Below are 22,979 nucleotides of genomic sequence, written 5' to 3' on the forward strand. Positions count from 1 at the left end.
CTGTATGGACTTTTAATTGTCTATAAGACTGTTAAAAAGCCTTCACTTTTTACCTTAAGTTTGTTTTAGTTATTTTGTCTACTACTTTATGGCTGCTTTTGTTGTATATATTGACTATGGTTGTAAGGTTGTAATAACATTATAAGGTATATATGAATGTGTGTTTTCAGTGGAAGCAATGATTTGAGGTGAGTCTGTAGTTTTAAAAAGAAAAAGATAAAATTTATCAAAGTGCTAGAAGTGTTACGCTGCACTACGTGGAAAATCAAAGGCTTATTTTAAAGTTGGAGCGTTACAAATCTCATCAAAGTGCTTCCTAAATCCTAAACTAGGATGAGCAAGAACGTGACCTTTCTTTCTCCCATTAATTTCTTCAAGGGAAATGTTAGATATTCTAACACTTTCTTCTCAAAAATTATTCTTAAAATCAGTGTCACCATTTTATGAGTTGGTAACATACTTCTCAAAATAATAAATCTCATGAGATGGTGACACATAATTTGGAAGAAAAATTTGGAATGTGTAACACTCATCTGCTAGCTAGCTAGCTACTGTAGCACCAAAATTTGATGAGTTACTATATAGCTGATCACCAATTTATTTTTATTTTTATTTTTTTAAAAAAAATTGTATTTATGATAAGATATGCACATAACTTTGAAATGTGAAAATATATAATTAAAATGAAGAGTAAAATGTTGATGCTCTAAGCAAATGAGTAGGTAAAACAGAAAAATGTGATTATTTAATTAAAATTGAAATGAAATTTGTTGTGTTGAGTGTAAATGCTCTAAACTTTATCGTTAGGTCAATACCTTCAATATATATATAACAAATTTTCAGAAAATTTTCTTCAACATACTCTAATAAGTGACAAGTGTCATTCAACATTTTTGAGTTTTGCTAAAGTCCACTTAACTCCTTTAAACTATCACCCCAATGACAATTTACCTCTCAAACTATCAATTGCGACAATTTACTCCTCAGACTACCAAAATAATGACAATGTACCCATAATTTTAACAAAATAACAAAATTACCCTTAATAAAATAAAAACAAAAATACTAAATTTTTTTTTTCTTTCAAATTTTAAGGGTATTTTTGTCTTATTGAAAATTTTATAGGGGTAATTTTGTCATTTTGTTAGCATGGGGGTACATTGTCATTGTTTTGATAGTTTGGTGGGTAAATTGTCATAATTGATAGTTTGAGGGTAGATTGTCATTCTAATTGATACTTATTAGAGAAGGTCGAAGAAATTTTCAAGAAATTTCTGTCGATTATAATTAGAGTCATCCTAGTAGCTTAAATTTACCTAATAAAAAACTAATGTAGCCCTATAAATGCCTTTATAAATCACCCGACCAATGCCAATAATTCAAGCAAATTTAGGACTTTTGTCACAAAATATTATTGGTAAGATGATAAAATTTAGTAATTTAACGAAAAATCCTAAAGTTGTAAATTTAGCACGTCGTGGTGCGGTGTGGCTGGATTATGATTCTCTTCCACCCAAACAGCGCCCTTCATCCGCGTCCTATCAACACCCACTCCGCTACCTGGTTCCCGGAGAGGAGATAGAATAGACACTCTCAACAGGGAAACGCTACTGTTTCGACCTTTTCACAGGAAAAGAAAATGGCAGCGAGAATAAACCAGTCGATACAGAATACTCTGTGGCTCTTAAACCCTTTACATCATCCATTGAGTCACAAAGTGAAGCCCCGTCTCCATTTTCGCCGAAACCCCCTGTTCTTATCTTCTTCTTCTTCAGCAAAGAGAGCTTTGTCCTGCACAAGCGCAAGCGCCAGCGCCAGCGGGGTGCAAGATGGTGGCGAGCCCTTTGTTATAACAACTCCGCTTTACTACGTGAATGCCCCTCCCCACATGGGCAGCGCATACACCACCATTGCCGCCGACGCCGTTGCCCGATTTCAGGTTCCCTTTTGCTTCATATTGTCTATGTCTTTTTTATTTTTCCTTTCTGGCCAAAAATAATATTTTCAACGTAATGGGGTTTTGAAAATCTTGATTTTGGATGCGATTTTTGTGGAAGTAATTGTGACTGGTTGCAATATGTATGAAATTAAGAGGTACAAACAAATTTAATGTTTAGATTTAGTGCAGCTTCTTGTCACCAGGTGTCAAAATAGCACAAAGGTTTAGCTCTAAGTTGCTCTGAATTTGTGTTTTTATCTTTATTTTTCATATTTTTCATGATTTGGGAAGCAATGTTATGCTAACACTAAAATAAAATACATGTTCGAAGGTCAGCCTGTGTCCATTCTGCACTGAATGGTTTAAGGTTGCAGATTATACTGTGGTAATGAGGAGTAAAATCTAATAAATTTCTTTTATTTGATTTGAAAACACTTGATACATATATGTAACGTTTTTCGCTTTTCTACAAGCAAATCAGCGAAAAGTGTGCACTATTTTAATTTTCTGTTTTTGAGCGATTATAGGATGTAGAAGGTAAATTCTTATGGGCTATGTCTTGTGGCAGAGGCTGTTAGGAAAGAAGGTTGTATTCATTACTGGGACAGATGAGCATGGGGAGAAAATTGCCACTGCTGCTGCTGCACAGGGTTCCAACCCAAGTGAACATTGCGATGTCATTTCACAAGCGTATAAGAGTCTCTGGAAAGATGTAATGTTAACCCACCATTGCAATTTACTTTCGGTGTTCCGTAATGGAGTTGTTGAATGTTCAAATTGCTGTGCACGTTTTAACATTTTGCCTTTGTTATTTATTTGCTTCCTGCAGCTAGACATTTCTTATGATAAGTTCATTCGGACAACTGATCCCAAGCATGAAGCAATAGTGAAGGAATTTTACTCACGGGTTCTTGCCAATGGTGATATTTACCGGGCCGACTACGAAGGACTTTATTGTGTCAACTGTGAGGAGTACAAGGTAGTATTTCAGCTGAAGTTGTAACTGTGGATGTAGGGACCTTATCTTAATTTAATTTTCATTATATGCTTATTGTCTTTATTATTTACAACATTCTGGATTAGTGATGGGGTTATTGCTTCATTTGTTGTTGATCATTCGATAAAAATTAAGTGTGCTTTCTTTGGCTGATCTTTGTTTGGAAAATCACCTTGGAATCAACTCATTATGTGGAATTCCCTGGTTTTAGGTTCTCGCTGATTTTCATTTTCTGTTTAACATCTGTATTGCTTGGATGTATACATTTATGTAGTTATTTTGGTCTTTTTGTTCTAGAGTAGCTTTGCGTTTCTGTAGTTCAGCTGTGTATTATCATTAGCTCTGTGAATATGCAGGATGAGAAAGAATTGCTTGATAACAACTGTTGCCCTATGCACCTGAAGCCATGCGTTCTGCGGAAAGAGGATAATTACTTCTTTGCTCTATCAAAATATCAAAAATTATTGGAAGAAACTTTGACAGAGAATCCAAATTTTGTGCAGCCTTCATTTCGTTTAAATGAGGTAAGCTAATGGGGAATTTTGTTAAATTTAGGCTAGTGTCTTATATACTCTTCATCGAGCTTTAGCATAATTAATGCAAAAATTGTTGCTTTCAGAATGAGTAGTTTTCCTGCCAAGATCGTGAACATGCTGATTGAAAATATTGTAAGCTTGCTAATTGGCAGATTGTCTATATACTATTGATTAAGTATGTAACAACTATTCTATAATTAGAGATACAGGAGAGAACTATAATTTTATTGTTGAGGAAATGTATTTTCTTGTACTTACCATTCAAGATATTATGTCACGATTGCTAATATATTCCTTAAATAAGTTTTGTGCATCTTAAATAAGTTTTATGGCAAAATATTTCTAGGTGAAATGTTTGTGTTGATGGTGCTTCTGTTGTTAAGAGTTGATCATGCTACCCACGTGGGTCGGGGGAATGTTTTATGAATTTAAACAAAGTCTTCCTCTCTCTTTCACCCTCTCTATATACAATTTATAGTTGAAACTTTACACAAATGTATTTTGTTTTTTGCTCTGTGGATTTTTCTATAGATATCACTTACTTCTATGATCAATTTTTCTTATAAAATTTCTTCAAGGTGCAAAGCTGGATGAAAAGTGGTCTAAGAGACTTTTCCATTTCCCGAGCATCAGTGGATTGGGGCATCCCAGTTCCTAATGACAATAAGCAAACCATATACGTGTGGTTTGATGCTTTATTAGGGTAAAGTTCTTTTTCTTTTCTAATTTGGAATCATGTTATTTTCTAAGCTTGTAAGTTCCTAATTTGTACGATAAATTTGTGTGTGTGTGTTTTGTCTCTCTACTGTAAACATGTAGCTGACATCAATTCGCTGCCAACTTATGAAAATATCTGTTTGTAAATTAAAAAGTATCAAGGCCTCTGCTTTATATGTCACCAGATACTCTACGTATTTGGGTGGTAATGTTCTTTTGGTGAAATCTTTCTTTATGAACATCTATTGAGTACTTTTTCCTGTTGAGCAGTTATATATCAGCACTATCTCAGGACAAAGGGCAATCTAATTTACAAAGTGCTGTTTCTTCAGGTTGGCCTGCGTCACTACACTTGATTGGGAAGGTATATCATCTTCTATGTGTTTAAGATGTATATTTTTCCTATAAGTATATTTACTCTTTTGTGAAGGTTTTGTAGATTTAATTGACATGACAATTACATATTGCCACCAAAATGTACTTGTTTTCCATGTTAGTAATGTCAGTTGATGCATTACCAGTTTCTACTTCTCTGTCTTTGGAATGTACTTTATTGTGTCACATTCCCTTTGAAGATGCTTATTCGGAAAGTCTGTGTTGTTGACCACCTAATATCTCTACTAAGTTAATCATTTTTGTATTAATCACTAAGACCCAAGACGTGACACCTGTAATTCATCCAGTGTTCTGGCACAAAAGCATCTCTCCAGGATTTGATTGGGATTCCTTGTAAGTGGCATATTTGAGCAGTAGAATCATGGATGCTGTGAAATATGGCATCATAGTATTGTGGCACAATTTCTTTTGGCTATGAGGTATAATTGATGCAGGGGCAGGGTGTATCACTTTCATTAATGTTCTTTGCATCAATGAGTTATATCTGGCAGATGATGCAGTGCACATCATTTGCACGTATGGATATATCGCTGGTTGAATCATGGGTGGAAAATCTCACTTTTCTGTGATATGTATGTATTAGGTGCTATACCCATGCAAATTTCCTAGACATGGAGAGGTCTCCGGATGTTGGTCATGGTGATTTTGTTTGTTTTATTTTTCTGTGTGTCTTGTGTTGTTAGACTTATGTGGCTTTTCTTTTCTGAGTGCCTTTCCTTTTCCTTTTGTTGTAGTCAGGAGCCTTGTACACATATATTCTTATTCTTGTTTACTTCCAATTCTAATGGGTGGTTTCCATTCTCCTTTTTCGATAGTATAAAGAGTTCAGCATTAGTATACTTATTTTTGTTATACTTACGCAGGATATTTTGCGCTTCCATGCGGTTTACTGGCCAGCTATGCTATTGTCTGCAGGACTAAGCCTTCCTAAGATGGTGTTTGGCCATGGATTTTTGACAAAGGTATTTGAACCCATCGTACATTTCATTTTTTCCCCTCTACAGCTATACATATAATTTCTCCTCGTGCTGCATCTTCCTAAGGAGCTATTGGTTTTAAAATCTTAGCACAAGTAACTGGACTGTTTAACCTAGAGTCTCATGCCTGCGGAGTTACTTCTTTGCCTTTAAATTTTGTTTCATAGGAACTTTTACATCCCATATATAAGATGGCATGGAAATATTTAGTGGATTTGCTGGGAACTAGAATTGTAGATACGAGGTGAGGTTGTAGTTAGTAATTCATGGTAATATGGGTGTCAAAATATATATTAAAAGAACAAGAGGGACTCATGATAGGATCTTTGTATTTGGGACAGGAGTGCTTTTGATAATAAACATCTAATCTGAATGAGGTAGTGCTTGGATTAGAAAAAGTTATAAATTTTTCGGGAAATTCTGTGTCAAAAGGATGAAGTTACTACCACATATACTAGATATGTTAGATTTACATTTGCATCATATACCTAATTTCATTTCATGCAGCAATGCTTTTTATTTTTAAAATTATAGGATGGCATGAAGATGGGGAAGTCACTAGGAAATACACTTGAACCAAATGATCTGGTTCATAAATTTGGGCCTGATGCAATCAGGTACTTCTTTCTCAGGGAGGTGGAATTTGGTAATGATGGGGACTATTCAGAAGACCGTTTCATCAATATTGTCAATGCACATCTTGCCAATACAATTGGTATATCGACTCTGGCTTCTTAAAAACACTCTCTGCTGATCACTAGGGTTGCTTTATACTTATTTGAATTGTCAAGCTAAGATAATTATATTCCTTGCAGGAAATCTTCTTAACCGTACTCTCGGACTTCTAAAAAAGAACTGCCAATCAACTTTGGTGGTTGATTCGATTATTGCAGCTAAAGGAAATCCATTCCAGGACACTGTGGAGAAGTTGGTAAGATTTATGTGAAATTTACAATATCATGGGTCATCCAAGTATTGCATTAGTTTAGTAGACTTTAATCTTTAAACCATGAATAACCTTTTGAGACTGCTGCATTTCTTGACCTGGTGGGTCCCCTTGACATGGCAGCTGCTCAGCACCCTGACAGAATATTCTGAATTTTTGACATAGCAAACTAATCCACTGCCACCAGCTTTTCTTTTGTTTTAACATTCCGCTTATAGTGTATAAGATATTGATGCCAACTTTTTCCTGATGCTTCTTTCTGTGTTTGTAATCTTCCTCGTCCCATGTAGCTTTTCCCCCCCTTCTGAGGAGATGAACCACAACTTTGCATTGCTGATTGTAATGGCTGAAACTTCTAATAGACTTAGATTTTTTGTACTGATATTGGTACCCTCCATACAAACAGAGACGTGAATGAAGTTTTTAGGCTTGACTGTTGACCCTTTTTGCCAGTGGTAGAAAAATAAAATTTTGGCTGAAAGGAGCTTGGAACAATGGTGAAGGTGTGGAGTTCTCTCGCATGCAATATTGGATTCGGATGTTGATATTCATGTCTATCTGTATCTTAACTTCATATCTTCCTGCATATAATTTCTCATAAATGACTGAAGTTTCTAATTGAAAGGTATTATCTATATGTATCAATGAGATCAAGCGTGGAATTTCGATTCCTCACTTTCAAATGAGTATCCGTTTCCCACCTTTTCTTTGCACTCTTGGTGACACATGCCCAGGGGGATCTCTTCTGGAAAACATTCTCTTTTTGTTTGGTTTTAGGGACCATTGTCTGTGATTAACTGCTTTCAACCTTTTATCCCAGGCTTTCTGACTTTCCCACTCTTTACTTTTATAGGTTGAAAAAACTCGGGTCCATTATGAACAACTCTCATTATCATCAGCTTGTGAGGCTATTCTAGAGATTGGTAATGCTGGAAATTCCTACATGGATGAGCGTGCACCATGGTCTCTTTTTAAGCAAGGGGGCACTGCTTCTGAGGCAGCTGCAAAGGTTTTCCATATGCACACTTAATGTAAATTTGTTAGCTTAATTTGCTTCTACAAGTAATATGTATTATATTCATGTTGATGTTGAGCATTTGAGTCTTGAATAAACTCAAGCCATCTGATTAATCCAAAAACAGTGGTGAAAATCCAGTGCTGCTCCACCAGTATAGGTCAATTAACTATCTGTCATAGTATATGTGACCAGATTTTGTACTTGATTTTTATTGGACCTCGTACATATTGATTTTCGTTATTTAAGTTGTTCTATTGTTATTGATTGCCAATACCTTAATGTCAAAAGATTATTCTTGTTGTTGGAGCAGGACCTTGTGATTATATTGGAAGCATTAAGGATTATAGCAATTGCACTATCCCCAGTTGCACCAAGCTTATGTTGGAGAATATATGGACAGCTCGGCTTCTCCAAGGACCAGTTTGACACTGTAACATGGGTCTCTCTCTCTCTCTCTCTTTCACGTGTGCGCTTTCTCACACGCACACATTTGACATTACATGTGTAGCTGATGCATCATATCCACCCATTTAATTAACAACTAATCTAAAGTTATTGCTATGTAGAGTGAGACAAAGTGGGGTGGGCTAAAGGGTGGTCAGATTATGGCTCAACCAAAACCAGTCTTTGCGAGGATTGAAAACCGAATGGAAGATGAAGATGGGGGTGAACCAGCTAAGAAGGAAGCGAAAAGCAAGGACAGGGCACCTCAGGCTCAAGGGGTTGCAGAGGCTTAGGGAAGAATGCATAAATTATTGCCTTTTCCTGACGACAGATTTCCTCTTCTTTTTTTTTTTTTTTTGTTTGTTTCTTTTTTGAAATAAAAATAATTAATTGTCAATTGTAAGAGTTCTATTACCTTTTTTTGGCAATAATTTTGAAATATAATGCTTTAGACATCTCGAATAAATTGCTTCAGTACATCATCTGCAGTTCTATGTGAGCAGAAAGCCAATTATAACATGATAATGTTATCCCATTCAGTTTTATCTTTATCTTTACCCTAATCATAATACCCTAAAAGAGCTTAAACCCTAATCCTTAAAACCCTTTAACCTCATTCCTAAAACCACAATATTAATGTACTTACAGAAAAAACCACAATATTAAATAATTACCATGACTTGAAGACAATGCCAACTCAGAGTTAGATATATTTTTCTAAAGTGGGGGAAAAGGTTGGTATCCATTTAGATGTTTATGCCCCCTCCCTCCCTCTCCAATGTACCATTGACCATTTGTTTACCAAACAAGAAGAAGAAGCAGTCTGGTAAATATAACTCACTTAACCAAAAACCAAAGAAGCAAAAGAAAGCTTCTTCTTCCTTAATATGAAGTAAAATACCGTCCAAAAGCCCAAATTGAGGTTCTTCAAGAAACTACATTACGAAATAAGAGGCAAATACCATTTTAATTGTGCATTATATGTATAAGAATAGAGAAAGATAGGGGATGGATGCAAGGGAAAAAAGCCGAATGTCAAGCATTTTTCTCAAACAATCCTGCTCATATGACCGGCAAATAAATGCGCCTGCACTCTTATAGCTTTAGCAGCTTTATGCTATAAATCGAGTTTTACTTCTTTGCGGGGACTGCAAGCCTAGTCCTGAAATCCTCCTCCATGAGGGGAAGGCCATCACGCAGCTTGACCTTTGGTTCCCATCCTAGCAGCTCGTTTGCTTTTGTGATATTTGGCTTTCTCTGGCGAGGATCATCTGGTGTGTTCTCCACCATTGCGATCTCCACAGAAGGATTGATCAGCTGCGGGTCACATAATAAACCATTTAAGTTTCCATGTTTTCTAAATTTGTACTTAATTTATGTCTCATGGTGTCATGGTTGCACACAAAAAGCCTGTACAATAATTTGTTTTTGGGTCAAGCAAACGGGAAGCGGGGTAGAGAAGAAAAAAAGAAAACCGACCTCCTTAACAGTCTCTGCAAGTTCGAGCATTGTAAATTCACCTTAAAAGACAGAAAAAACTAAGTTAATATTGGCAATAAAAGAATTTCAAAGCAGGAGCAACAGCTAATGGAAACAAATTAACAGATCTTGTTTAAATAACCTGGGTTCCCTATATTGATGGGCCCGGTGTTGTCTCCTTCCATAAGTCGAATGAGGCCATCAACCTTCAACATTAGAAACAAAGTTTTTTGGGTCAATAATAAAACCAAGACCCACTTGGTACTCTAATTAAACCCACCACAGAAATGCGATCCAAATAGGAAGCTCTTGCATACCATGTCAGAGACATAACAGAAACTCCTTGTTTGGGTTCCAGGTGCTTGAACAGTCAATGGCTCACCACTGGACAAAGTAAAGAACATCAATCAAAAGTTCTTGGGCAAAAAATGGAGATGCAAAAGGATACACGGGAAATGGAGAAAAAGAGAAGGGAACGGGGATGGGAGGAAATGGATTAGGATTACTTAGAATTCCTCCGGTATTCTACCGAGTAGATTTCTCTAAATCTTGACCATTATTTTCAAATTAAATGGTTGAGATTTTGCCATGTTTGCAGTTATCACTTTTAACAATTCAATATTTATCCATATTTTGGAAGTGATAATTGCTGATGCGGCAAAATTTAAACAATTTAATTTGAAAACAACAGTTTATATTTGAAGAAATCTACTCGGTAAAATACCCTAGGAATTCTAGGCAATCTTGATCCAAAAAACTTAATAAAATGTTAGTAAGGTTTACAAGATGCTGTTAATGCTCTAACGAAATTACCGGATTGCCTGGGCTATGAAATTACTGACAACACGCCCATCATCGATATTCATGCGGGGTCCATAGGTGTTAAAGATTCTAGCAATCCGAATCTCTGTCATTGGACCATTACAAATACATTACAATCAGAATTTACATTGAAATAATGCAGGCAAGACATCACTGTCAAAAATATAGTTTTTGTAAACTTATATAGCAAAGAGAGGGGAAAAAGATGTAAAATAGATTATTACCAATCCCATGCTGCCTATGATAATCAAACATCAAAGTTTCAGCTACTCGCTTTCCCTCATCATAACAACTCCGAACTCCTGTGCATTTATGCAAACACACAAGTAAGATAATTGAAACATGCAACAAGTTGGCACAATTTCTTTAAGTTGAAAAAAGGCCTTAAAAAGTCCAGATACGCAATGATTAATAACTCAGTTAGAAGAATGGTAAACAAACCAATTGGGTTAACATTTCCCCAATAGCTCTCCTCCTGGGGATGCACAAGAGGATCTCCATACACCTCTGAAGTTGATGTAAGCAAAATCCTGCATGTCCATTGTCATATCTTGAGTAAGACAAGAAAACATTTGTAAATGACTATATCAACGAGATGAAATAGTTGTTCAGACCTTGCTCCTACTCGCTTTGCAAGTCCCAGCATATTCAATGTACCGATCACATTTGTTTTAATTGTCTGTCAAGTATCAAATGCTTACAAGTCAGACAATTACTCTATTCCCAATATCAGTGGTATTCACAGTAAATCAGAACTCATTGGAAAAAAAAAAGACCTTTCTAGAGAAATGGAAAGAAAGAAAGAGGAAGAGAAAAGGGGGCGGGGGGAAGCTGCATGAAATACAAATTTAAGGGTCTCTGGCGACTTCTATTCTTGAATGCTCCTACAGATATACACACCTTCACAGGATTGTATTTGTAGAAGATTGGAGAAGCAGGGCAAGCAAGATGATATATTTGATCAACCTCTACTAGCAATGGCTCAGTGACATCTGCCAGAAAATAAACTCAGAACTTTAATAATAGGAACACCAACAGGAGAAAATTAATGGCATGATGAATTGAAATTGGGGGAATATGAGATGGTACAAATATGATCCATAAGATTATAACAGATTAGAAGCTCATTTCAGATTTCTGGAACTGCAATTGTTACTAAAAACTAATAAAATATACAAAAAGTTCAAAAGAAAAAATTAAAAGGAAAATTCAGAACACAATCCTATAAGAATCACCTGCACCAAGCTACTTCTCAGTTGCCACGAATTTAGCTTATATTTCATCTGTTCTTTTCACTACTAACCTATTGCTTACCACTGTAATTCTTATCTAATTTATCGGGTTATATGAAAATGTGATGCAACACTTTTCACTTTAACCATCACACACGTCTGTTAAGCTTCCCATCCTATTCAACTTTGTCTATTTTTAACTTAAGTGGGAACTTATACAAATGCTATTAACATATGAAAAATACTGAGTGAAAAATACAAATGCTATCTTAATACTGAGTGAAAAGTACATGTTTAGATGTTGGTTGTCCACTGCTTAACATATGAAAAAAATTAGGGACACTATACCATGACGAATAAGCTCAAATCTTGGATGGCCAATCCATTTCTTTAGGTTGTCCTTCGAGCCAGTGAAGTAGTTATCCGCAACAATCACCTGAGTAAAATTGGGGGGAGAAAAATTTAAGAACACTCCCAACATTTCTAGTATTTCTATAGAGAAATGCTATATACTATAATTCTATCAAACATTCATCCAATAAGGTTGATGTAACACTACCAACTAAAAACCTTTGATTAATCTTTGTTAAATAAAAGAAAGATCCAATGGTTGATTTGGAGTGCCAATTGTAGGACAAAAATATATAGTATTTAGCATTACTCATTTCTATATAAGAGTAATGCTAGAAACCAAATTTTCATCCCACAATGCCGAGGTGTAAGAATCCCGTGACAATTTTTTTTTTTTTAATAAAGAAATCTAGGATTGGTTGGGATTATCATTGTAAATAGTTGTGGGCAGCAGATCAGGTGCTGCTGGGCAAGTCTTACATCCAGATCTTAATGATCAAAAAAAGGAGAAAAATAAAAACACAATAAAATGGTACCAGAAATGCTTACCTCATTCTTTTCATTTTGCATCAACCTGTCCACGAGGTGAGAACCAATGAATCCAGCTCCTCCAGTGACCAAAATTCTCATATTGGACTGCCATCAAAGGAGAGAACATCATTTAGATCATATAACATATGAGGTACCATTTTATGACCATTCTGAAAGAAATTTGCTTCAGACAGTGCCAACGAGGTAAATATTTACTGAAAGCTCATAATTATCCAAAATTTAAAAAATATAGTAACACGATATAAAATCACCATTATTACCTGAAAAAATTTGGAATTTCTTAAGGGTGATGGGCTTGGTGGTGGTTTTACAGCTCCATGGCTGTCTCCATTTGAAGATTCCTTGGCCATTACTGTCAGATTCTTCTTGAAATCCTGAGGCCCAAGACAGTCAAAACTCTCAATTTACCATCAAATTCGCATAAACCCACAAATTCTACACTCATTTAACTCTAGTCAAACCGACCCACATACTCAAATTCTATAACGAATTCATATCCTAATATCCTATAGAGTTAGACCAGCAACATCAAAAAAAAGAAAAGAAACGAAAAAAATCTTTTACTAAAAGTGATAAAGAAAATCTACTAATCACCTTGTGAAATTTTTCTGAAGACTAATTTAGTTTTTGATGTGTGCAACTGAAAGATGATGGCTTTATATAATGAATGGAATACCACCAATCGAAAGTAAATAATGTGCTACCAAACTGTACCCACTGAAGAGAGAGAGAAGACGAAGAATTCTTCAAAAACACGAAAAGTAGAGAGCAATGAAAGCTTCTCACCAACGAAACCAGAACCACACACCTAACGATTTTCAGATCTGAATCTCGCTCTCAATGTGCCAAAACAAAGAGACAGATAAAAATCCCAACCCCACCCCCACCCAAAAAAAAAAACATAAAAAATACAAACAGTGATTATAGAGCTAAATGTTGATTATGGGTTAATTACCTATGAGAGATCGAAATCCGAGGCTTTTCTTCTTTGTCAGTTGAAAGTGAGGGATTTTAAGGTTTTTATGCCAATTGCATAGAGTTGTTATTTATATACTTCAACCACGCAGAGCTTGTGTTTCACTCGTAACCGAACAGCACGTTGCTCATCCAACATCCAGATCTTTACACGGAACTCGGAAGTCTTTCAATCCGGTTTGTACTGTTTATCAATCACTGCCCGCCACGTCATTGGCTGACCGCGTTCACATGCAATTTTATCCCTAGTGGAGGTTTACCCGCGGTTTAGCTCCACTAGACTTCTCCGCATACTTAATCTGATCAATTACCCAATAAATCTCGTCCAACTCAGCATCTAATGTCACCTAGGTTGCCTACGGATGAGTGGATATTAAGTAAGCGGAAACAAATTCTTAATTGTTGATTACCAGAAATAAAGAAGCTGATTCCGAGGTTGTTCGTTTTGGTTTGACTTTAAATTTCTTTTATGGACCTCGTATTTAGGTGATAGATAACTTTAATTTTCCAGATTTTATTCGTGGATTAATTAAACATAACATGATTTTTGTAAAGATTAACTATAGATTGAAATCACTTGGATCTCCTACAATTACGATAAGTCAATTTATTTTTTGAGCTCATCTTTAGTTACTATGGACAACATTTGGTTAGCTAGAAACAAGCTTATTCGCTAGGGCACAATTATGAATCCAGTCTTTCGTTTGAAATCGAGTTGCTATGGTTAAGTTATTAGGATCATCTCCGATTCATTTGAATTGAAGATGATCCAGTTAGCTGTATTTGATGGACATTTTTCTCTATAAAAAAGTGAAAAAAAATAAAAATATTATTAAAAAATGATCCAGTTCTAGGCTCATTTTAAAGTCTAATATAACTTAACTTCTGCCCCTTGAAGTTTACACCCTAAGGCTTATTGAAAGCAAATACACTATGTTGCTAAATAGATCGCTTCCTACAATATGTTTGGAAGTATTCCGGCTTATTTTCATTTTCTTTCCTCCGGTCAAATTAAGAATGAGAGAGACCTCCATTTGTATACCTTTCCCCTTTCCCCTTTTCCTTATTTGAATAGGCAAAAAAAAAAAAAAAAAAAATGTTGGTTCATGTTAATGTTAGTCAAGTTTAAATTTTTGATGGACGAAGGATTAAGGGTGTGTTTGGCATTACTATTTTCATAGACAAAAATGTGATTTTAAACTAAATCACAAAAAATTGACTGTTTGGTATTGCATTTTTTAAAAATTGCAATTTTCAATTCATAAGTAAGGAGGTGATTTTTTTGAAAACACACAATTTTAAATGTTAAATTGCGATTTTGTCAAATGCTTTAATTGGGTTTTTAAAAATTATATTTTCAAATCGAACATTTTAAAAATGTTATTTTTAAATCATACTTTTTGAAATCACAAACCTAAACGGACCTTAACGCGATAGATAATTTCAACGTTTGAAATTGTTTTGTCTATTAATATTAGAAGTGGCAATTTGTGTTTTCATATTGGATTTAGTCCGGTTGTATTAAGATATGAGTATAAAATTATATAGGTCAATTCTAATTCAACCAATTTAATTAAACGAGTTAGACATCTCAACACAAATCCTCTAATTTTATATCACATGTATCAAAATTGTATCACCTAATTAATACTGGATAATCTTCGTATGGTTGCCTATACATTCATGGTTTTTTTCTTCTTCTGGTTTTTTATTTTAATTCTATTATAATGTCAACTCGAGTGGCAGAGTTCTGACCGTTTTCATCTTGACTCTTGATTGGTTGAGGCAATATATGTTTTGATGGACTGGGACGTATCTGATACCTTCTGCAAATTAGAGGTAAAACAAAATTACTCCTAAGCTTACGGTAGAGAATTATCCGCCACCTCAGACACAGCTCATGTATTGAAAAAGTTAGGTTGGTACATTGAAGGTCTATGACAGTGTACGAATCACAATAATCTGCCGCGTTGGATACGACTCATCACGTTTGACTTGCATGTTTTCCCCATCTAGAGATTTATTGGAGATGTAATAATAGCTCTTTTTGAAAAGGCATATTCTTTCTCAAAATGCTATATGCATCTTTGCATTTAAAATAATAATAATAAATAAATAAATAAATAAATGTTAAGCTTACAAATAAATTTTATAAACTGATGTGGCACAATATGATTAGATTTTTAAAAATTTGATCTTATCTTATATCTAATAATGTTGTGCCACATCAGTTTGTAAAATTTTTTTATGTAAAATTTGTTTGTAAACCTAATATTCTCGCTAACAAATACTCGACCAAATATAGGAAAGGAGACCAAATCCAAATTGTTAGCTTAAGCTCAATTATTTGATCTTGTGTATCCAACAACTTGATTGAGGAAAACATGTCATGTTGGTAATTTCCTAAACAATTTTGAGAATTTACATTGAATTTTAGAGGATAGTGAATCAATGATGAGAGCATCTCCAAGTTGGTTTAAAAAATAGCTCGAATAGATTAACTTGCTGTTATATAAATCTAACATTTTGCTGTAGTTATTGTCTAATATGGATAAGCATTATAGCTTATGTTGTGAATAATTTATGAGTAATGCTATACTTCTATTTAAGTATAATTAGAAGTCATTGGAAGACATATAGATACAGAAGAAGAAGAGATAGAAATTATGTGCAATTGTTGACAGATGCCGATGAGTTCTTTGATGTGTAATCCTCGATGCTGATTTTTTTTTTTGTTTCGATCTGTGATGTTGGAGCAATTTTCCCCTCTACAAGACTCGATGCACTTTTGTTTTTTTTTATCGATGCACTTTTCTTTAGACACATGATTAGAGATTATTCCTATAAGAAATGAAAGCATCGAACGGAGATAAAACATAATCAAATAGTGAACTGCACTAATAAACAAGTTGTGGCTGTAGTTTAGTGGTAAGAATTCCACGTTGTGGCCGTGGAGACCTGGGCTCGAATCCCAGCAGCCACATTTAATTCGCTTTTTTGGGTTTATTTCATATTTCTCAGTCTCTCATTCTACCTCTGCTCACTATAAGCTAAGATTCTCTCTTTATATATATCTTCTCTAAAGTTTTCGTTCTTCTCTAAAGTTTTCGTTGTTGTTATCTAGAGATACTTCAATTGGCTGAGACCGTTGATCTTAGCACCAAAAAAATTGCTTTTTGGGCCTAGTGATGTTCTAAACTTCTAATCTTTGGGTCGACCTGAGCAAAATGGGCGCCGACCATATGGATTGGTGCATTACATAAATCTTGTAATGGGCCTTGGCCCATGTGCCAACAACCCTGGGGCACAAACAAAATAACTATTGTCCCGCGTGGGGAATTTGCGTCAAAGCTACAGCGACAAATTTGTCTTCGTCTCCGATTACTGGTTACTGCCCTTGGCGTCTTCGCAGCTGATCTACCAAAAGGTACTCTCTCTCTCTCTCTCTTTAGATTGTGGGGATCTCTCTCTGTAGATTGTGGGGATCATATATATATATATATATATATATATAGATATTTGATTGACGAATATATGATTTTGATTTTGATTTTTTGATTTTGTGTTTTGCTGTGTTCCTGCGAATGATGTTCTGCTTTTCTTTGTTACCGAAGCAAGAATTCTAGCCAATTTGTCCGTTCTTTTTGTTTCTCGCTTGGGGTTGGAGACGTCTTTGATATAATAGGAATCACATTGGGAAATAGAAGGACGCGTGATCGCATAGCGGAGTGGATATCGCGTTAGACTCCGAATCTAAAGGTCGTGGGTTCGATTCCCACTGCGATCGCTTCCCTTTTTATTTTATTTTTTATTTTTTATTTTTTTTATTTTTTAAATTCATCTATCTTTGTTTTTGTTTTTTTAATTCATTTTTTCTATGATATGGGGATCTGTTTGAGAAATGATTTTGGGTTTTTAGTTTATAGTTATATTCAATAGATGTTCTTCTAAATGCTATAGAAAGCAGATTTAAGATTCGTCAATAGAGATTGACACAACATGAAGGTACTGAAAGGAAGTGTTTTTGGTGTTATTGTTGCTAGAATAGACATGAAGGGCTTAAGGGTTTTAAGGTCAGGTGTTCATCAAGTCGAGTAGTTGAAGGTTTCCTTTTGATGGGATAGTGGGCATGCTATCCTCATTCATTGTTCTCCATTTCAGTGAAAACGCGCTGATATCGTGGGTTTAGGGTTTCACGCTTTGTGCTGAGAGAGGGAGAGATGGGGAGGAGGATATTGAACGAGGCGTTGAGACTGATAGTAATGCGGAGCGGAGCGGAGAGGAAAACCAATGGTGGTGTTGAATCCCATCTCCACAGTCATGTCTTCTTTTCTTAAGATCATGAAAGATAGAGGCTACATCAAGGATTTTCGGGTTTTATGATCCACATAGGGTGGGGAGGATAACAGTTCAACTACAAGGCAGGATTAATGACTGCCGGGCTCTCACTTGTAGGCAGGATATCAAGGCAAGGGATATTGAAAACTAGAGTGTGTATGCTTCCAACTTGTCAGTGGGGCTATGCTGTAATCACAATCCCAGATGGTGTTCTGGATCATGAAGAGGCTATTAAAAGGGGTGTGGGCGGACAGGTTCTTGGTTATTTTCATTAGATTTCCACCTTGTCTCTTTCAATATGCTTGGATGGAAAAGCTGTTGTGGGGTCTTACTTGATCACAGCTTGCCTTCACCAACAAGAATTTGTTATGTTTTCCATAAGAATTTTGTATCTTCTGATGAATGAGATGATGAAACTTCTGGTCATTCATTGTTCTCTAGTAATAGTTCATCATTGTACCCAAATACAATTCAGGTAGTAATCATGATGTTGGGCATCAGAAGCTTCCCCCTCTTATCTTCTTAATGGATAGAAAATAATTAAGTTGGAGATTTTTCGACTGAAGATATGAACGTGACTCTTGCACTCTTTGTGTTGCATGGATTGTTGTTTTGGTTCTTGCTTGTGTGCTCCTCGTATGAATAGGAAAGAGCATCACATTGTTTGTCTTGGTTACCCATGCTTTCCCTTTGTTTTTGGTAGCTAAAATGAGCTTTATTAAAACAGAGAAACAATTATCTATATGCTCTTTTTTGTTTTTTGTTTTCCCTTTCTTTTTTGGGTGATTTCTTCTTGCATACCACCCTTGTACTTCAGTTGCACCCTTTTTGTGCGTTTTAATATTATCATTGCCTATCTTTTTAAAAAAAAGATCTATCCACAACTTTTTTCTTAGAGGTATGCTACAGTGCAATATAATGCCCACATTTAGCCTATATTTAGTGACTTGTCTGATGGGGAGAGATGATTGAAATTCAAATTTCAAATTTGAATCCTCCCTTTCATGTGATTGTCCATCTGCCACATCACTAAAAATTGGCAAAATGTGGGCATTATATTACACTGAAGCATTTCTCTTTCTCTTATACACATTTGGACCAGAACTTGAGTTGATTAGTATGCATGAAATGAATGATTGGATTTTTAGGTTATAATATACTTCTGTTTTGATTTGAAAACAGAAAGCCATGAACTACTGTGTTGAAAAGCTGCAATTTTGTTTGTGTTCCTGCAGATGGTTGATGATCAAGACCTTGGGTTTTTTGCTAGTTTTCTTGGTGTTTTTATTTATGTTCTGGTGATTGCGTATCATTATGTGATGGCTGATCCAAAGTATGAAGGCAACTGAAAACTAGGCGTCATTCAGGATATACTAGAAGCAAATTTCCAGAAAAATTAGTGAAAGATACCTCTTATCATGCCAATTTTGTTTTCATAACTATTATGCAGGTTTGATCTAACAACAGTTTTTGCTAATATCCTTTTATCATTTGTCATCTGACTCATCTTCATATGCAAACCCAATTATTGGTACCTTTGAAAGTTAAAATGATATCTGAATCACCTCAGTATTGTTTGGGGTGATCAAGTATGCCCAAGTTAATAGTGTTTGCCAATTATTTCAGCTATCATTTTCCTTTTTGTACATGTTTGAGGGCAAGGCTGGTGAGGTAATGTGGAAATGACCCTTATAGTCATCATGCCGTGCAACATTGGGTAAAGAGTTATGCATTAACCACACATTTATCTGCTAATCAACTTTTAGATTTTTATTTTTATTTTAGGTATTGTTACATATTACACTTTCATCCCATCAGGCTGATGTGACAATGTACATAAGTTCTTGGATCAATCATTTATTATTTTGAAAAAAAAACAAAGGCCGATGGAATTTGCTACATTAGCCCAATGAGAAAAGCGTGTTGTATGTAGCATTGCTCATTTATTTATTTATTTATTTTAAACGGGGGCCAATCCAATCGTTGATTGGCACTGCCACATTAGTAGAGTGAGATAATAGTGGGATAAAAGTGTGGTTTCTAGCATTACTCTTAAGTAAATTCTTTTACCAATATTACTTATAAAAGAACTTAATTAATCTCAATCATTCTTCATTTATGTTCCATTGTTCCTATGCACATATGACACAAATTGGGATACCACGCTTCTTCAATTACTAACGTGACAACCTAGCTTGCATTTTGTATGTACATGCATGTGTTTTACCTTTTTTGTTTTTTGTTTTTTGTTTTTTTTTTTTTTTGTTTCTTAAAGAAGTATGATTGTATTAAGTCCGACCTAAGGCGTCATTCTTACCTCTTTCCACTTACCTTTGTTCACACTTGTTGAGCTGCATCCGTTTGCAAAATAAGTATCCAGACTTCTATATTTCAAGTAATAGAGTAAACTATTTTTTTCGCCGTAAAAAAAGTTGGGAATCTCCCTAAGAATGAAAAAAGAAATTTCTTCATACATTTTAGTAATCTAGCAAAGAAAATAAAACTCGGAGATCCTTATGGAGTAAAAGGAATGCATGATCTTCATCAAAAATTGATCCCTGCTTATGAAGCAGTTGAGGGGATGAGGCAACATCAAAATTGATTGCCATATTAGCCTTTATTCCATCTCCGTCAGTCTCCCGTTTATAGGATTTCTCTCTACATTTGAAGTCGAGTAAAGATTTGAACTTGGTAAAGGAGCAGTATTTAGAATTGAATTTTATTCCCCTAATCGAAATTTTTTAATTACTAAATTACTAAACAATTAAATTTACCTTTCAAATTTTATTGCTTAATTTTTTAATGGATTTTTCAAAAAAATTGTGGCAGAAGTTGAAGTATCCAAGCATTTTCCCTTCATCAAACACTTTATTCTAGCAGCACAAAACAAATTAGTATAAAACTTTAGGTACCCAAAAAATAAAAAAATATAAATATAAATATAAAACCGAGTTAGCATTACTCAATTGGATACACCTCTCGTATACACAGATGAGGTACACGCGCACACACTCCGCATCATATCATATCAATATATCATATCAAATCACATAGTATAGATTAACACTCAAATATTCCCCAATCTCATCTCGTCCTTCATAGGTGAAAACGTGAGCCGTTGATTATGAAACTGACGACCCGAAACCCCGAAAGCAGAGACGAAAACCCTAGGAACAGAAACCCGGCGAATCCCAAGGCAATCGAGATGTCCGACTGGATGCAGAATGCGTTCGTGGCCGTACACGTGTCCGTTCCTTTTAGCGCCTTTTCCATCGCTGTTCCCGCCGAGTTCGCCGACAGTAGCAGGTACGCGAACACCTAGAGGATCACAGCCCAGGAACACTGGTTCATAATTCCTTTGTAAAATTAACAAAATAAAAAAATAAAAAAGAAATATCAGAGAGAGAAAAAGAGGGTTAGGGTTTGGACCTGGTCGTGGCCGAAGTCGAACCAGACCTGAAGGATTTCGGGGAACAGAGTGGCTCCTCTGGAGATTTCCCAAACAGAGGCTACCAGTTCGAAGAGAGAGTACACGGCCACTATCGCATTCGCAGCGAACACGAATCTGCAGGAGTTTCGATCGTTAGTTTTAATATCTTGAGACTTAGGTATCTGTTTGGCTGCTGAGAAATTGGAAGGAAATTAAATTATTTTTTTCTAAAAAAGCGCATCTTTTGATTTTCTGTTAGTTTGATTAGCACTTAGCAGAAGCTGAATCACGCAACTCTGTTCAAGCAAAATGCTTGTATTGCCTCGATCGAGTGCAGATTTTCGTTTTTAGAACGAAACAGAATTGGAAATACTCTCCGTGTCTGAAAACAGAATTTTGTTTTCGGATATCGTTTCCAGAAAACAATTTCCTCTCGCTCTGCCAATTTGCAGGCAACACTAATAAACAACGAAACAAGTTTTCAACTGTCGTTTACTTTTCAAACTTTGAAATGACATAAAGCAAACTTTTCATACTATTCTCCTACATTTTCTCGTAACCCAAACGGAGGAGGAGGAAAGAGAACTTCCAAAAAGGGGCCTGGGGGTACCTGAAGGCGTCGAAATCGTACCAATGCGGAGAAGCGGAGCCATGGGAGTTGGTGAGCATGAAAACAGAGGCAGCGAGGGAGAAGCAAAACGCGGCTAGGCGAAAGACGAGTCCGAGCGAGTTGAATCGGCGGAGCTTCTGCACCGACACGGTGGAGTGGAAGTGAGGGATGCGAGGGTGAGGGGAGGGGTTCTCGCCGTTACGGAGGGCCTGAGGGGATCGCATGGTCCAAGTGCACTACAAGGCGAGTGAGAGATCATTGAGCGGATACCAAAACAAAAAAAAACAAAGAAGCAGAAATCGACAGGGAAAGTGTGTAATCAGAAAGAAAACAAAAGGAATGCACTCAGTTTCAAATGTCTGGGATTTTACCTGATTTACTTATACTCGATGATAGCTTGGGTCATTGCGTTCTTCGCTGAAATGGAGCCGGGATTTCTTCTTCTTGGAATAGGATCCTCTCCATGGAGACCTACTTTTTGGTCGGACGCATTAATTATCAATACAATTTTAGCCGTAAATATAAGAACTGTTACTATCCGAGTTAATTTCTTTCTCATACAGTAAAAGTGAATTTGATTCCACGGCTCATATATAATAATTTATATATGAGCTAAAACTAGATAGTAGTTGCAGTGGTAGGTTTGGCTTTGCGTTGATTCGTATGGTGTTTTCTTTTTCCTTTGTCTCATCCTGTCATGAATCGTGTGAATTCGTTATCGAGAGCTCGACAGTCGAGCATCTTCTTCAGCTTCTTTTTTAGAATTTTCCTCTTTATTTTCCCTAGAAAACGTGTTAAAATCCTTTTTGTCTTGGTGAATATTCGTAAATCTTTCCCCACCGCGGTATTTTATCGACAAGAAGGCGGCCGTGAAAAGCGCTTGTTATCCATGCTGCGAGCATCGGAGCATACTTCTCACCAAACAAATCTTTTGCTTGGAATTTGATACATCCACTCGCCAAAGCCAACCTTTTGGAGTTCACACCCTGCCAAAGCCCCTGATCAGGAAATTGCTTCACACTTTGGCAGTCAAAAGACAGTTTTTTGGGGACTGAATTTTACTGTCATATCATTAAGTTATATAACAGTCGTATAAAATTGATTTTCATTTTTAAAACATGCAATTTTAAATGCAAATAATTTTTTTCAATCCAGTAAAAATTGTCTATTGGATGATTATACTTCACTTTCTTCTAAAATTCAACTTGTTTATGCAGCAC

General features: G+C 35.7%; 3 protein-coding genes, 2 non-coding genes and 1 pseudogene across 8 annotated transcripts; 4 read left to right on the plus strand and 2 right to left on the minus strand.

The window, feature by feature from the left end:
• The first annotated feature begins 1,483 nt into the window (after positions 1-1,483).
• On the plus strand, positions 1,484-8,428 carry LOC132187616 (methionine--tRNA ligase, chloroplastic/mitochondrial). 2 transcript variants are annotated; one of them, XM_059601983.1, is made up of 12 exons: positions 1,489-1,939; positions 2,508-2,651; positions 2,769-2,918; positions 3,293-3,460; positions 4,051-4,175; positions 4,460-4,553; positions 5,449-5,547; positions 6,097-6,277; positions 6,378-6,493; positions 7,362-7,517; positions 7,837-7,965; positions 8,093-8,428. In XM_059601983.1, exons 1-12 carry the CDS (start codon positions 1,640-1,642, stop codon positions 8,261-8,263), a joined length of 1,833 nt encoding a protein of 610 aa, XP_059457966.1. In that variant the 5' UTR covers positions 1,489-1,639; the 3' UTR covers positions 8,264-8,428. The 2 variants fall into 2 exon arrangements, with proteins under 2 accessions (XP_059457967.1, XP_059457966.1); XM_059601984.1 differs by lacking the exon at positions 8,093-8,428 and having other exon boundaries at positions 1,484-1,939; positions 7,362-7,539; positions 7,837-7,927.
• Positions 8,429-8,811: 383 nt separating this feature from the next.
• Positions 8,812-13,530, minus strand: LOC132186799 (UDP-glucuronic acid decarboxylase 6-like). Of its 3 annotated transcripts, none has more exons than XM_059600861.1 (13): positions 13,362-13,530; positions 12,667-12,780; positions 12,404-12,490; positions 11,852-11,939; positions 11,172-11,263; positions 10,886-10,950; positions 10,713-10,801; positions 10,496-10,573; positions 10,263-10,356; positions 9,767-9,833; positions 9,592-9,655; positions 9,450-9,490; positions 8,812-9,287 (listed from the first exon to the last, which is right to left on the minus strand). In XM_059600861.1, the coding sequence occupies exons 2-13, from the start codon at positions 12,754-12,756 to the stop codon at positions 9,102-9,104; spliced, it is 1,041 nt and encodes a 346-aa protein (XP_059456844.1). In that variant the 5' UTR covers positions 12,757-12,780; positions 13,362-13,530; the 3' UTR covers positions 8,812-9,101. The 3 variants fall into 3 exon arrangements, with proteins under 3 accessions (XP_059456844.1, XP_059456846.1, XP_059456845.1); XM_059600863.1 differs by lacking the exon at positions 13,362-13,530 and adding an exon at positions 13,193-13,260; XM_059600862.1 differs by lacking the exon at positions 13,362-13,530 and adding an exon at positions 13,001-13,160.
• Positions 13,531-16,292: 2,762 nt separating this feature from the next.
• TRNAH-GUG (transfer RNA histidin (anticodon GUG)) lies at positions 16,293-16,364 on the plus strand. The gene has a single exon. It is a non-coding gene; the product is annotated as a tRNA-His (tRNA).
• A 267-nt stretch (positions 16,365-16,631) lies between these two features.
• On the plus strand, positions 16,632-18,269 carry LOC132187510 (small ribosomal subunit protein uS8my-like; annotated as a pseudogene).
• On the plus strand, positions 17,096-17,168 carry TRNAR-CCG (transfer RNA arginine (anticodon CCG)). The gene has a single exon. It is a non-coding gene; the product is annotated as a tRNA-Arg (tRNA).
• Positions 18,270-20,631: 2,362 nt separating the features above from the next.
• Positions 20,632-22,539, minus strand: LOC132187780 (CASP-like protein 4C1). The gene is made up of 4 exons (XM_059602215.1): positions 22,131-22,539; positions 21,760-21,995; positions 21,149-21,284; positions 20,632-21,037 (listed from the first exon to the last, which is right to left on the minus strand). Exons 2-4 carry the CDS (start codon positions 21,981-21,983, stop codon positions 20,816-20,818), a joined length of 582 nt encoding a protein of 193 aa, XP_059458198.1. The 5' UTR covers positions 21,984-21,995; positions 22,131-22,539; the 3' UTR covers positions 20,632-20,815.
• Between the last annotated feature and the right edge of the window lie 440 nt (positions 22,540-22,979).

This window comes from Corylus avellana, chromosome ca7 (genome assembly GCF_901000735.1).
Source record: "Corylus avellana chromosome ca7, CavTom2PMs-1.0".
Classification (NCBI taxonomy): domain Eukaryota; kingdom Viridiplantae; phylum Streptophyta; class Magnoliopsida; order Fagales; family Betulaceae; genus Corylus; species Corylus avellana.